The sequence below is a fragment of the Pelodiscus sinensis genome, chromosome 2 (assembly GCF_049634645.1).
Source record: "Pelodiscus sinensis isolate JC-2024 chromosome 2, ASM4963464v1, whole genome shotgun sequence".
Taxonomy (NCBI): Eukaryota; Metazoa; Chordata; order Testudines; family Trionychidae; genus Pelodiscus; species Pelodiscus sinensis.
Genome location: NC_134712.1, coordinates 27048712 through 27065221, shown reverse-complemented (window position 1 = coordinate 27065221; position 16510 = coordinate 27048712). Strand labels below are relative to the sequence as shown.

General features: G+C 38.5%; 1 protein-coding gene across 3 annotated transcripts in view; it reads right to left on the bottom strand.

Annotated features, from left to right (window-relative positions):
* Positions 1–16510, bottom strand: part of CSMD3 (CUB and Sushi multiple domains 3) — a 1183531-nt gene that overhangs the window by 183266 nt on the left and 983755 nt on the right. For all 3 annotated transcript variants that reach the window (XM_075920204.1, XM_075920205.1, XM_075920206.1), the window contains 4 exons: positions 14592–14708; positions 10074–10283; positions 5805–5993; positions 2562–2739 (listed from right to left, as the gene is read on the bottom strand). In XM_075920204.1, the coding sequence (XP_075776319.1) occupies positions 2562–2739; positions 5805–5993; positions 10074–10283; positions 14592–14708 (694 nt within the window). The remainder of the gene's footprint in view (positions 1–2561; positions 2740–5804; positions 5994–10073; positions 10284–14591; positions 14709–16510) is intronic.

Below are 16510 nucleotides of genomic sequence, written 5' to 3'. Positions count from 1 at the left end.
AAGGAACACTCTATGTGTCTAACGCTTGTCTCTCTCAATAATTTAAGCTGAACTAATAAAAGATATTACTTCTGCCAACTTGTCTGTTCAACTCCTATATTATACTTACAATTAAATTAAGAACATAGTCTCTTTTTATATACTCTAAAAATAATGATTCTGAAAACCATAAAAGATGCTACAAAATTGCTTCTGTAAATCTTCTCCTGATATGAAACTGGAACAGTTCATATGTGCATAGTTGAACATGTCTATTATTATTCTTTCATTACACATGAGTTTCTTTGATCTTTGTCAAAATTGTGCACTCAATTTCCTTTTCTTGACAACAAGATTGCTTGTATAAATCTAGAAAAGTATTTTTATTCTGATGAAATGGGATATACACTAACATCCTTCATGATGACAGCATTTACTACCTATCTCAAATATCTACAAGACAATGGACAATCCTCTGATATGTGCTCCAAACACATTATCATCCTCACCCATACAATGTTTACATTCAACAACGAGCACTTTATCCAAACCATGGGAACAGCCACAGGTAAATGGATGGCTCCTCCACTTTGCCACCTTCTTCATGAGCCAACTTGAAGAAGAATTTCTAGATAAATTCATAATAAAAACAAAGATACGCCACAGATATATCAATGACATTTTCATCCTCTGGACTGATAGCCTATGTTCTCTCTCAGATTTCCATCACAACTTCAACAAATATTGCTCTTCCATTACATTTTGTCTAGAACACTCCCATACCAGAATCAGCTTCCAGGATATAATCATCAGCTTCATCAATGAAATCCTACAAACAAATATAAACAAGAGGCTATGGATCACCACATTTACCTTCACAGACAATAATAACTCCAAATACATCCAGACACTACCACCAGACACTCTGATGTCACAGAATATACTTTGAGGAGAAAGACCAGCATATTCACCTTAATTCACTTAAAACCATCTTCACTAAACAAGAATGCTCCACCAAATAAGTATATTACATCACAGAATGGGTCAGCCAAATCCATAAAAGAGCCTGCTTCATTATCAGAGGGGTAGCCGTGTTAGTCTGAATCTGCAAAATGTGCCACAGGACTCCTCGTCGCTTTTGCTTCATTATGGAAATAAATCCCACTTTGACTGCACAATCCTCATTGTAACCTAGTATCATATACTGGAACCTACATGGAGTACCATTGAACAATTACAACCGGTACTTGTAACCCATGCTGAAAGGAATCATTCCTGAATCCCCTATGGTCTTCAAAGATTCCATCTACCTTGTTTATCCCTCAACCTTGCCAAAATAGAGGTATACTATGTCCTTGGCATTCCCGTTATAACATCTATTTGGACAAAATGAGACAAATACTATGTTTTCAAAAGAACTCATGCAGACAAAACCAGCACTTGTGGGTAAACAATTCTCCCAAAGTGATCACTCGATAGCTGCCCCATCAGTCCTCTTTCTCTAAGGAAAACTGTAGAACAGTTTCAAAAGACAAGCCTGGGAGCTTAAATTCATAACTTTTCTAGATATAAAAAATCGTGGACTGAATAGAAACACTGGATTGTGGGCTCATTACAGCAATCTATAACCCACTAACCGCCTCAACCCAAGCTATTTTCTTCTTTCTCCCGCATGACTAGAAGGGTGTGTCTAGGCTACATCCCTTTTCTTGAAAAAGGGATGTAAATTACATACTTCAAAATTGCAAATGAAGCCAGGATTCAAATTTTTTGAAAGATCCTATACTCCTCAAAAAATGAGGTTTACAGGATCTTTCGAAAAAGCGTTTTATTTTCGAAAGAGCCATTTTTCTATCGAAGAGTACCATTTTGAAAAAAACCACAGCCACCATTATGCAAATGAAGTGTGGGAAATTTAAATCCTGGCTTCATTTGCAATTTCGAAGTGTCTAATTTACATTCCTTTTTCGAGAAAAGGGATGTAGTCTAGATACACCCAAAAAGTTTTAACTAGTCATTTCACCTTGAATGGTCCCTTGACATACGTGTGATTTCCTTATGCTTAACAATCTGTTCTATCTTGTGTTTAGCTGTGACAGAGTACATTTCTCAGGCCTAATGCAGAACTCTGAGTTTGAAAGCTGGTTTCTCTCACCAGCAGAAGTTGGTCCAACAAAAGATATTATCCCATGCACCTTGTCTCTCTAATGAGCTAAGTCAATATTCAGTGAGAGTCCTCTTTATTTGTAATGCTTTATAATTTGACTAAACACTCCCATCAAGCCAAATATCAAGCTCCTGAGTATATACTATTGATGCCAGTAGACATTTCAACATTGACTTCACTGGGAAAGGATTGCCTCCATTCATGAAGTTTATTTTACCTCTATTTAGGTACTTAACAAAAAAAATACAATATACCATTTTATCATTGGTCTACTCTTGCAAATCCATCATTGTCACTAAATAGAATTCAAACATTAAGCAAAAATCTTGGATACATAACCAAAATGTTACTTTTAATCTCCAATTTTTTATATGCTCAGAGATAGTTGAATAAATCAATAATTATGCCTACTTACCATACAGTTATGAAATCATATATTGGCTCTGTTTGAAGAACAGTAAAATTGATGTAGATTCCATTACCAGGTGGTACTTGTACAAGCCAAAAGCAGTCCTGAAAATTTGGGTACTCATCTGGGTATCCAGGAGAATATATGGTACCATTCATTGCAGTTATATTTCCTCCACAAAGAGCTTAAAAACAAACAAACAAAAAACAACAACCCAAAAGCACATTTATTTTCATTTATTTTCACTGCAGCAGTAGTCAAAGAACCTCTACATTTTTAGGTGTGTTGAAATCCTTATTTGTGAATACATTGAGCATGTGCATAGTTGAACTGTGTTATGCAAAACTAAAGTATGTCAGCTGTATATGGGAAACAGAAGAGCTATTGCACTTTTAAAAACTCCAATAGGCTAAATCCTGAAGCCCTTATCTCTGAAGCCCTGAATCTCCCAGAAAACAAACCAACAAACATGGTAGTTCTTAGTAAGGTAAGTTTTGAGGACTAGCTTCTGAATCCATTTTTAGTTAAATTTTAAGCTGTATTTTACCTGATTGTGTGTTCATGTAAGATGAGGGAAACAGTGCAATAGAATCCAAAGAAGTAACAATCAGGCCGAATCCTAAGACCCGAAGCAAAGGCCACATAATTATACTTTATTTAGAATAAATTTCCTGAACAACAGTGAAACTGAGACAAAAATGATTAATCAAAACCATGCTTAAGAGCCTTCAAACAGCTGCAGAGGAATATGAAAGACACTATTGTCCTAAGCACAGGGGGGCAATAACTTTTAGCGGGGCAGGGCATTCCAAGGTTTTGGTAAGTGGTCAATGGCTGAACTTTTCTATTGAGAGGGTTCAGGGTCTGGGATGGTGGTTGGGTGCAGAAGGGAGCCTAGGGTAGGTCACTAGTGTGCAGGAGAGGGCATAGGGTGTGAGAAGGAGTTTGGGTGAAGAAGGGAGTTGTGATCTGGAACAAGGAATTCAGGTGCAGGGTCCAGGAGGGGATATGGGTCCAGGAGAGGATTCTAGCATAGGGGAGGAGTGTGTGTGGTGGGGTGGGTGTGCAAGATCTGTGAGGGAACTGTGAGCTGCAGACAGGAGTTGGGTTGTGGGAGGAAAGTGAATGCCAGAGACAGGCTCTGGCCCAGGGTCACTTCCCTAGATGACTCCCAGCCACCCGCCCAATAGAACCCGTGCCAGATTCCCTGCCTTCCGCAGCCCCAGCGCTCAGAGCAGCTGCTCCATGTGCCTCTCTACACTGCACAGATGTGGGGGAATCTACATGCCCTGGCCATGCCTTCACCAAAATTTTTGAACAATTGTGCTGGGGGTCAGGCCGCACATAAAGGATGTTGGAAGAACGGGGCTTAATTGCACCTCCTCATCATCTGTAATGATTCCGCATGGTAGGACATGTGATATTATACACTGCTGCTATTGTCACTCTCACACAGATCCTTACAGATCCCCAACCTCTATAGACATGAGGTAGTTGAAAGGATTGTTACAGCCAACTGATAGAGAGAATCAGGAACTGCTCAGAGCCAACCAATGCAGAGAAACAGAACAATTCCCTAAACAGATGATTGGTTCTGGCTCGTTTGTTGGGTCTTACAGAGAACAACTAAGTCCTGAGTCTCCTCCCTGTCACTGCCCCCCATACCTGGCTCATCTAATCAACTGTGAGATGCTGAGGGGGCAGGAAGCTATGGGAAAAGGGAAATAAAAAAGACAATTCTGATGCTCCCAGTGATAACAAGGGACAAAGGCCTCGGTGAGAAAATAATTTTCCAAATTTAACTTAGTGTTTCCCATGCCTTGAATTTGGCCAGCACCAGATGGATCAGGCTGTATCATCACCAAACCTCTCACAGGCTCTTACCTTGTCTACATGAATGTCTGTCTCCTAATTCAATTAGTTCTGGGAAAGGAGAACACTCCAAAGAGGCACCTCTTCATGCTCACGTTCCTTACCTTGAATCCTCTCTCAGTCCTCAAGGGCAGACCTCAAGAAGGAGACTCCCTGCAGCAAAGCCATGGGGGGTCTCTGAGAATGCCCTTGACCTGCAGCCTGTCCTACTGGACTGTTGTCATGGAGTCTCTGTGAGGTCACCACTTCCCAAAGTCTTTTAACCAATAAGCTGATGCATTACTAATGGACTTATGATATCATTGCCACATCCACACCTGCCCTTTGCCAGCCTTTGCAGTTTCATGTATGAGTCCACAAGTAAAACTTACCTAAATATCTATCTATACATCCTCAAATTCAAAACAATTTAAATGGCACACAAAATAAACTCACAAAGGGTATGTCTACACTACCCCGCTAGTTCGAACTAGCGGGGTAATGTAGGCATACCGCACTTGCAAATGAAGCCCGGGATTTGAATTTCCCGGGCTTCATTTGCATAAGCGGGGAGCCGCCATTTTTAAAACCCTGCTGGTTTGAACCCCGTGCAGCGCGGCTACACGGGGCTTGAACTAGGTAGAACGAGGTGGAACGAGGTGTACTGGTAGTTCAGAATAGGAAGCCTAGTCCGAACTACCTAGTTCGAGCCCCGTGTAGCCGCGCTGCACGGGGTTCGTACCAGCGGGGATTTAAAAATGGCGGCTCCCCGCTTATGCAAATGAAGCCCGGGAAATTAAAATCCCGGGCTTCATTTGCAAGTGCGGTATGCCTACATTACCCTCCTAGTTCGAACTAGGAGGGTAGTGTAGACATACCCAAAGAGAACTGATCAGAGGAGCACAATTCTTTTTTGCAACAACATCCCAAACTTCTAAATTTATTTTTGTTCTGCTGCTGAAAAAAACAAAAACCATATGGGTGTCTGAATTAGGTTCATATTCCCGCTTAGCCTTATTCAGAGTAGAGTTTTATTCCAAATCAAGCAGACTAGGGATTTGACCGTAGGTCTTCCAGATCCCAAATCATGAAATTAGCCACCTAGTTATGGACTCTCTTCAATAAATTTTTGTGAAGACTGATACATGTCCATGACATGTTTTCACTTTGTCAAAAGAGCCCAATTCCTTTTATTTATTTATTTTTGCTCTAGAAACATAGGACTTTGCAAAATCAGCTGAAAGAAAAAACTCCAGTAGCTATATAGGGCAATAATAAAAAGTAAGGTAAGATTTTTCAGTACTCCGCATAGAGAGATAACAACATATTAAGCAGTAAGAGAAGTCTGATTTGTTGAAATGAAGGGAATATGGGATGGCATGTTTACTTGTTACATACCTTCACACCTGGGAAGAGGATGATTCCAGTTACGACTGATTCCATGAAGACAAGTCAGTGCTGAATTTCCAATTAAGGTGTATCCAGGAAAACATTCAAATGAAATTGTTTGTCCCACAGTAAAGTCATTTCCAATCACAAAACCATTACGGAATGGCCTGGGGTCAGGACAGCTTTGCAACTGATAAGCTGAAATAAATAGGAATATAAAAAATAGTCCTAATAGTTCTAATCTATGTTTTAATGCTTTCATATTAGATGCTTTACATTTTAGGTGACAGAAAGGAAAGTCCTTGCTCTTCTCTCAAATTCCACCAAAGAATCCAAAATCTTGTAGTATATACTTTTTTTTTTTGAGTGTATCTGTCATTTAGTTACTTTAGGACTATCTGATCTGCATATTTTGTAGTGCATTGTCCCGGAATCTGTATTAATATGAGATATTCTTGTACTATGGAAAGCATAACAATTGCAGTTTTGTCGATCTACTATTCAGGAGACGAAAACAGGGAGAGAGAATATGCCTCTCATGCCCCCTCCCCATGAGTCTATGCAAAGTCAATCCACTCCTGGCTCTGTCTAGATGATTATACTGTAAACTAATCTCCAATTCACTACAAATACTGAAGGAGAACAGCTGACATTAAAGCTACTCATCTTCATCTCCATTCTTCTTTCTCTAGCCAGAATAAAAGGTCCCAACATCACCGATGGGAGTTATAACATTCACAGATTTACAGGTGCGATGAGGAGTCCTGTGGCACCTTATAGACTAACTGAAGTGTAGGAGCATAAGCTTTCGTGGGCAAAGACCCACTTCGTCAGATGCATGTAGTGGAAATTTCCAGAGGCAGGAATAAATATGCAGGCCAGGATCAGGCTGGAGATGACCAGGTGGATCCAATCAAGGAGGATGAGGCCCACTTCTAGCAGCTGATCTGGAGGTGTGAATTCCAAGAGAATAGAAGCTGCTTTTGTAGTTAGCAAGCCATTCACAGTCTTTGTTTAATCCAGAGTTGATTGTGTCAAACTTAAAGATGAACTGTAGCTCAGCAGTTTCTCTTTGAAGTCTGGTCCTGAAGTTTTTTTGCTGCAGGATAGCTACTTTTAGATCTGCAATTGTGTGTCCAGGAAGATTGAAGTGTTCCCCTACAGGTTTTTGTATGTTGCCATTCCTAATATCAGATTTGTGTCCATTGATTCTTTTACGTAGGGACTGTCCTGTTTGGCCGATGTATATAGCAGTGGGGCATTGTTGGCACATGATGGCATATATTACGTTGGTGGATGTGCAGGAGAATGTACCAGTGACAGTATGGCTGATCTGGTTAGGTCCTGTGATGGTGTTGCTGGTGTATATATGTGGGCAGAGTTGGCACCGAGGTTTGTTCCTCTACATAGAATGCTTCCGCCGACGTGCACAGGCAGAAATTGTGGAAAAACAGCATCGCTTGCCTGGTAACCTCAGTCGTGCAGAACGCAATGCCATCCACAGCCTCCGGAACAACTCTGACATTATAATCAAAGAGGCTGACAAAGGAGGTGCTGTTGTCATCATGAACAGGCCTGACTACCTAAAGGAGGCTGCCAGACAACTCTCCAATACCAAATTCTACAGGCCACTTTCCTCAGATCCCACTAAGGAATATACTAAGAAACTGCACCATCTGCTCAGGACACTCTCCAAACAAACACAGGAACAAATCGACACACCTTTAGAGCCCCGACCAGGGTTGTTCTATCTATTACCCAAGATCCACAAACCTGGAAATCCCGGACGCCCCATCATCTCGGGCATTGGCACTCTTACTGAAGGACTGTCTGGCTATGTGGACTCTCTGCTCAGACCCTACGCCACCAGCACTCCCAGTTACCTTCGTGAACCTGAAGCATATTCTCACCAGCAACTACACACCGCACCATAATAACTCGAACTCAGGAACCAATCCTTGCAACAAACCTCGGTGCCAACTCTGCCCACATATATACACCAGCAACACCATCACAGGACCTAACCAGATCAGCCATACTGTCACTGGTACATTCTCCTGCACATCCACCAACGTAATATATGCCATCATGTGCCAACAATGCCCCACTGCTATATACATCGGCCAAACAGGACAGTCCCTACGTAAAAGAATCAATGGACACAAATCTGATATTAGGAATGGCAACATACAAAAACCTGTAGGGGAACACTTCAATCTTCCTGGACACACAATTGCAGATCTAAAAGTAGCTATCCTGCAGCAAAAAAACTTCAGGACCAGACTTCAAAGAGAAACTGCTGAGCTACAGTTCATCTTTAAGTTTGACACAATCAACTCTGGATTAAACAAAGACTGTGAATGGCTTGCTAACTACAAAAGCAGCTTCTATTCTCTTGGAATTCACACCTCCAGATCAGCTGCTAGAAGTGGGCCTCATCCTCCTTGATTGGATCCACCTGGTCATCTCCAGCCTGATCCTGGCCTGCATATTTATTCCTGCCTCTGGAAATTTCCACTACATGCATCTGACGAAGTGGGTCTTTGCCCACGAAAGCTTATGCTCCTACACTTCAGTTAGTCTATAAGGTGCCACAGGACTCCTCATCGCTTCTGCAGATTCAGACTAACACGGCTACCCCTCTGAGATTTACAGGTGAAAGTGTAAAAAGTAAAACCTGTTTCACATTTTCTGGCAGCCTTTTTCAAGAAGACATTAAATATCCATGCCCAGTACAAATGCCTTGCATTGTAGAAATTTTGAGCACAAAGGTGTATCTCCTAGGATGGGCAATCTGGAGACTGATTGGACCTATATATTAGTGAGTATCAGTATCTAAAATGTTAAAAGCATGAAGGGCAACTCTTCAGATTCCTTCATCACACATGCAGTGTCTATTCCACAATATATTTAACAGGAATAGATCTGTTTAATTAATATTAATAATCTACTCATATATAATTTCTTCATGCTTTTATCATGCATAGATCTCAAATTGTTCCTTGACAAATGGCATACACTTCATTCATATGGCACTAAATCCAAATACGTAAAGAAGCCAATAGAATTTGCCTAAACATGAAATTAGGAACATGTTAGATGAGACATCAAGATTTGGGTCATAAGGTATGATAGTTGCGATTCTAACACTTTAACATTTTCTAAGAAGCTACACTGCAGGGTGTTTTTTTAATAACAACATGGTGTTATTTTGAAATAACAGTCCGTATCTGCAGAGCAGGGATTTATTTTGAAATAATGTCGAAATACTGCCAAGCTGGAGGACTTCTTACTCCCACTCCTGTAAACCTCACTGTATGAGGACTAAGGGAAGTCTGAGGAAGAGTGCTCTATTTTGAAATAAGTGCTGTGTAGATGCTCCCAAATTCAAAATAAGCTATTTTGAAATAAGCTATACAATTGATGTAGCTCAATTTGCATAGGTTATTTCAAGTTAAGCTCTGCTGTGTAGACACACCCTGAGTGTCCATAAACATCTGATTGCCATAACAGGGGATTGGACAACAAAGAAGGTGGCTGTCTTAATAAATTGCTCCACTGAGTATGGGGCTGGTGTCCAGCGCAGGTACTCTATGGAGGAGGAATACAGTGCTTAGATAGAAGTACTGTTTAAAACAGTGAGAGTTCAGGATTCTTATCACTGGTATGGCGAGGAGCCAACCTCTTTTCCTTTCTTAGCCTCCTCAACACTCATTCAACAGGGGTGGAAGGGTCACAGCTATGTTTTGGCTAGGGACAAAGATGAGTGAAGGGGGATGGCTCATGGCAGCCTCCCTCCCCGGGGTGTATGTAAGTGATTATATAATAACCTGCACCATGCACTTTTATCTACCATGTACTCTCATAAATTTAGGAATAAAGTTATGGCCTAATTAAACAACATCTGGTTTCCTGTCCTTCTGGGATAGCCAGACAATGGTATTAAGGCTAACTGTACTGTTAAACATCCTACAATGTATTTCCAAATGAGTAGGAATATGATCTAGAATGAGCTGTCCACTTGTCTTCATGCATTCTCACTGTACTTTAAATAGCTATAACACTCATCTTCATTTTTTATTCCTAAATGATTATTTGCTCTGAATTGCTGAAGAGCTTGTGTCCCACCAGAGTGCCACATTTATTAAACTGTATGTAACATTTTGTTTTTTAATCGTGCACATGTTTTCCAGAATAAGCCTTCATATTTATTTTCTAACAGTGAAAATATAGCCTTTAACAACCAGCTTGTTCATTTAAATGTATCAAATCTCTTACCTTGGTATATAATATGAAACCCTTGTTTGTTCTGTGAGTAATCACTGTGAAAATGTAAGCTGGTTTCATGAGTTGTACTAAACAGAGAGGCTGGTAACTGAGGACCACTAAGTCTACCAATAACATTACTTGTTTCTGTAGATCCACTTCTTACTTCTAAGTAATCATGAATTGTCTCAGTTGAGAAATTTAGGAACTGCAAATGTACACCTGAAAAACAATATGGACAAACCAAAGCATTTGGTATCCAATAAATAACATTCAATTATGCAAGTATATACAAGTGGACATCAGTAAATCATGTATTGGCGGTATTAAACAATTAAAATTATACTGCAAGATGTCATGTTTGTTACTCAGCATAAAACAGTCTTTCCTTTTACTACAATAGTTACTAAATCTAACACCCCATCCCATGCCAGTAAGAGAAAGAATATTGATGTTGAAGGTGCTTTCTGTCAAAAGACATACAAACCAAGGCCCAGACCTTTGCCATAGAGTTTCTATGGCATGTTTTAGAAAACTAAGGATTTTATTTCTAATATCTTCATCAAATTCTACTTTTTGTAATTACAGTCTAATAATCTCAATTGTATCTTTCATTTTAGTTGTTTTCTAACCAAAAATATCATTTCAATGGTAGATACAGTGATACCTAAATAATATACTGTGATCCCTAAATAATATACTTCAGTGTGTGTTTTTTAAAAAAGGGCACTATGGCTAAAACAATAAATAGCATATACACAATTTATTTCAGCCTTCACAAAAGGGTGTACGCTAACATTATGAGATGCGTTTTTCAGCACTTCACATTAGGAATTAGAAGTGCAGTTGTTATACTTAATTCCCCACACACTGTGTTAAAGGATGCTCTTGTAAATAACGAGACATTTCTGCATCTTTGATTCAATGGAGAGCACAAAAGAGTTTATGGGCTGAGTTGCAGATTATATATCCCCCTACAGGATTTGTTACAATTATTAGGGAACAGCAGGAGGAGGAACTGCTCAAATAAAACAAAAGATACTGGATCTGTTAAACTTTTTCCTTTTTTATACTGGTTTGAATAAGGTACAATAAAACAGGATTTCTATTTTGTTTGAAGTGATTTAATGCCACTGTAGAATGAAAAAGTTGTGCTTTTGTTACAAAGATGACTGAGCCCCTCTGGTAGTTTCGGCAAAGATAATCATGATTATTCCATAGAATGTTCAATTAAGATATCTACTGTCAACATAATTATGGAAGAATCAATAATGTTGTAACTATCTAAATCTTAATATTTAAATGGTGTTTGTCACTACGATCTCTAGAGATTTTTTAGAATACAATGCAACCCTTGTGAATAGTTTTATGAGTCATGTAATATTTTTAAGCTGAAAGTAGTATTTTAGTACATGTTTTGATTATAATTACTTCTGTCTCTTTTTGGTCTCTTTGCTTTGAAGAAAATCTCATAACCACATATAGACATCTTCCATTATACATTATTCTCCTCTCCTTTGGTTCTGCCATTCTTCCAAGTTTAGGTTAACATAATTAAAACAGGAAAAACTTAAAAAAACAATGAATACTCTAGCAGTACTTTAAAGACTAACAGAACATGTAGATGGTATCGTGAGGTTTTGTGGGTACAACCTGCTTTTTCAGATGACTCCAGTCATCAGAAGTGGGTTGTACCCACAAAAGCTCATAATATCAGCTACATGTTTTGTTAGTCTTTAAAGTACTGCTAGAGTATTCATTGTTTTTTAAATTCTCTTTCCCTTTGGCAAAACTATCTTCCATCCAAATAGTCTGGTAGCACTTTAAAGACAAACAAAACATGAAGATGGTATCATGACCTTTCATGGGCACAGATCACTGCCCATGAAAGCTCATAATACCATCTACATGTTTTGTTAGTCTTTAAAATGCTGCCAGACTATTTGTTATTTTTTAAGTTTTTCCTGTTAAAGACTAACTCAGCTACCGCTCTGAAACATCTTCCATCCAGTCATTCAGGCTCACAAATTCCCTTTTTTTTACACCAGAAACCCAGGTTGTGCCGAAATCTTGCCCTTTCTTGTTTGGTAACATTTCTAAAGTTGACCATTTATTTCAGTCCATATACCTAAAACTCCAAACACCTCATAATCATGGATGATTGTTTGATAAGGGCCATTTACTCCTGTCTAGTCTCCTGGACTCTCACATGCCATGCCCAGCCATATAATTAATGGAAATTGCAACTCTGAAATTATCTTCTTTGCCTGTTCCTTTTAATTCTTCCACTACTGCTTTCTTCCACAATGTCAAAGTCAAACTTTTGGCCATCTCCTTGAAGATCTTTTTAAAAAACATGCCCATTCTTTCTATATATCAACTTTCACTGAAATTCTGTCTCCCCTCCATTTTGACTCAATATCCTGTTTGTTTGATTCTATCATGATTGTCTTAGTGTTTTTGAAATGGATCTTTATGTTTTGCAAATCTCCACCCCCAGTAACTTATGCATAAATGTATTAAGTTCTCCTGAATTAGGCATACAATGGCACAACAAACATTTTTTTTTAATATAATCAAGCTAAAAATCCAGACAGGATACAACAAAATCAAATGAAAAATCTATTTAATCAAATCACACATCAGACATGATTGGAATTTTACATTTAATTAACAATAATGGAAAATTACTGTAAATTAAATGCCCTGTGTTTTTAGTAATTTATCACACAAACAGAGGTTAAGGTAAAGAAGCCTGTAACCAAAAATTCCAATTTAGAAAAGTACCCTTATACAAAAAGTACTTAATCAGGTGTTTAAATCATGTTGAATGAAAGGGGTGCTGTAACAAAAAGAAATATGAGCTCAGATAATTTAAACACTAAATTATAATGTGTATGCATAATGTACAAGAAGCATCCTCAATTCTTGTATTTCTTAACATTTGAGTACCTGATTTTATAACCTTAATCATGTTCTCATGTGAATGTGTGTGTTTTCATGTGAGTAATCTGTACAAATATTAATTAGAAATTATTTGTATGCAGAATATCAAATTTATTTTAAAGGTGAAATGGCTCTTAACTCATTAATATGAAATCACAACAAAGGAGTAACAAGAGTCAATGAAAAATATGGATGACAGACATTACTTTCTTGCATTTTCTGGAAAATAATGGCTCTAAAATTATGTTATTTGGATACTTCCGTCATGTACGAGAAGATAGAATGTGCCCATGCCCCAAATATGTGGTTTTTTTGGGAAATATTATGCTATGCTTAATATGATTGAAATATAGGATTGTGTTTGAAATTGTTTTCCTGACCCATAAAATACTGAAAGATTTCCAAACTTTTCCTATTGAGCACTGGCTCAAAAAACAAAACAAAACAAAACAAAACCCCAAAAAACAACAACCACTTTTCTAGTTAAAAAAATAAAACAGAAAAAGTTTAAAAGCAAAAAGTGAGAATAAGATAGTAAGGACAGTCACCTAAAATGTAGGAGATGGAGTTTTCAAATCTCTGCCATGCTCATGCATCCTATAGGAATGCCCTGGTCTCTCACCTTTTTTTATAAATAAGTATTAATTGGGGAAGGAACTTGAGGCAGGGTCTCCCACCTTCCAAGTGAGTGTAAGAATTGATAAGCCACCAGGGTGGAATCTCTTTGGCCACTTCATTAATTTTTTTTTTTTTTTTTTTTTTTTTTTTTTTTTTTTTTGTATTTAACAAGTGAGTTCTTAAGACATGTTCATTTTCCATAGAACCCTATTGGCTTTATTTCTATAAAATTCTATGGGACATTCTGATACCATTGAGCCTGCTGTCCACATTTTATATTTAATGGTAACTGAAAAGAACTTGTGCTTTTAGTAATGCTAGAGTGGAAATATTCCTTTCTTGCTATTTATCTGTATGGTAGTAGAGGGAGAATTCCCTTCTCTGACAAGAAATCTATAATTTGCTGGATAATAAATTTGTAGCCATTTAATATCAACTTTTGCAGATCCACTTTTAGAAGTAAAGGTTGCTGGCCACCCACATAGATGGCATATGTGTCACAGTAAGTGGGTTTTGCAAAACTGAAGATTAGTGCAGAAAATGTGCTAGAGATTTAATTTAGTGTGAAACATTTTCAATAGGTTTTTTTTTAATTTTATACTATTTTGTTTCTAGATTACCTCATTAGTACTCTGTGTATTATGTGCATAACATTACACACATACCATAAATATAAAATGACCATAAATATGGGATAAATGTTAAAAATAGAAAACTAGTTGTATATTTAAAAGCACATGCAAGCAAGTAACACTAGTTGTGGGACATTTACCATTATTTTCTTTATACCCACGTCCTCTAAAACCTGATTCTGTTTTATGATATTGCTAATCTTTAAAATGTGATTTAAATTCACTAGCAGAAATCTATGGGACAATATAAATATTTAAAATACCTTTTATTAATTGTTAAGTATTCAAAAGCCATAAACACAAGAGACAGGATAATATTTGAAAGGGTACATACCAAAACCAATAGGAAGATTTATTGTCCATGTACAATCCAAACTGCTGGGATAGTTTCCAGGAAACCCAGGACTAAGAATCACTCCACTGAAGTCAGACATAGCACCTCCACATTGTGCTGCAAAATGATGAAGATACTTAAAAGTGGTAGCTAAGAGGTGAGATAAAATCAAGGCATGCTATTTAAGCCATTTGAAACTTCAATCACATTATACAGAAAGAAAGAAAGAAAGAAAGAAAGAAAGAAAGAAAGAAAGAAAGAAAGAAAGAAAGAAAGAAAGAAAGAAAGAAAGAAAGAAAGAAATCTTTTTTTAACTTTCAATACTATATTTCTATTTTCTATTAATCATTTGCAAATACTGTAAAACCTACTATATCTTAACTTGGGGAGACATACAAAACTGACATGAATGCAGATTATAATGTACCATCACTCTTGTGAGTAGAAAAATGGAAACATTCAACTCTCAGTCTAAGTCACACTATTCTTATGAAGTTACCTGGTTTGTGTAGATATATCTGAGCCTTAAGATATTGACATACACAAGCATCCTGCCCTCTGATCAGTTCAGAAATCATTTTTAAATACAGTATTTCAGTGCCCTGCCTCGAAAAAAAATGAAGCAAATACAATATACCAGTCGTCTCAAACACATGGCCTGCGGGCCATTTGTGGCCCCAAGTAGTTCCAAAATCTGGCCCGCACACAGCTGCAAGCAGGAAGTCCAGCCCCTGTTCTGCCTCTGCTCCATCTTTTCCTGCACCTGCTCCACCATCTCCCCACTCCATTGCACCCCTTCTCTCAAGCTTCCTACCACAAGGTACATGGATCAAAGATTACTAGGGCTTGGGAGATGGTGGTGGAGCAGAGAAGGCTTCTGCATAGCTCTGCTTTCCCACAATTTTTGATGCTATGTTGAGTGTAGGGGGCCTGACACCCATGCTCCAACCACAATCTGCCCAGGATCCCAGTGGCCTAGCCCTGAGTATGGGGGACCATCCTATCTATTGAACCATTATGGGACCATTCAAATTGCAGAGTTCAAGGTGGCTGTGCCAAACTGTCCTGTGTACAGGACTGTTCAACACATCCCTCCCCGGGACCACAGGGATATGCCAGCAGTGGCACAAAGCTAGCAGCCAGAAGCCACCCTATTGCTACTGCACAACTAGGAGTTTAAATCACCCAAGAACAGCAGGTGGAGCCGTGGGATGCACAGTAGTAGAAGCATGCGGGCGATCAGTTGTGGGGTGGGAGAATGTGTGGAGACCCACCACTGATGCCATGCCAGAGTGGGATGCCCACTTCCCACTAGAAGGAGTTGAGGATTGGCACTGGCCCTACAGTAAATTGAGTTTTGGACCCCTGCAATATATATAAAGAAGAAACAGAAAAATATGCGCACAAACATATACACAGAGAACTAGAAAGAAATCTATTGCCTGGGGACTGATGTTAGAGAATAAATATTATTTTAATATTTATTTACATTACAGTGCTAGATTTGGAAAATATACATTTTAACAGCTCAAGATAACAAGTAGGATAAATGCTACTTTTAAAGCTAACTTCATTTAAAGTTGTTACCCTTAGCTAAGTCTCCTTAAAATACTTTTTAATCCAGTAATGGACAACCCGAGGCACACAGGCTGTTCAGGGCACATCAGAGTAATTCAGGGGTGTGCTCCGAGATATTTTGTTTACATTAACACATGTAGGCACAGCTCCCCGTGGTTCCCAGTGGCCGCAGTTCAATGTTCTGGCCAACATGGCCCACCAATTCCTGCACATCTGATTGGCCATGAACATATTAAAACATAATGTCATTTTTAGAGGAAGTTATTATCCTCTTCAGCTTTTAGCAATAGGTGTTATGTAACAGTGTGAACAATATTGTGGTAGTTCAGACACCGCGCGGT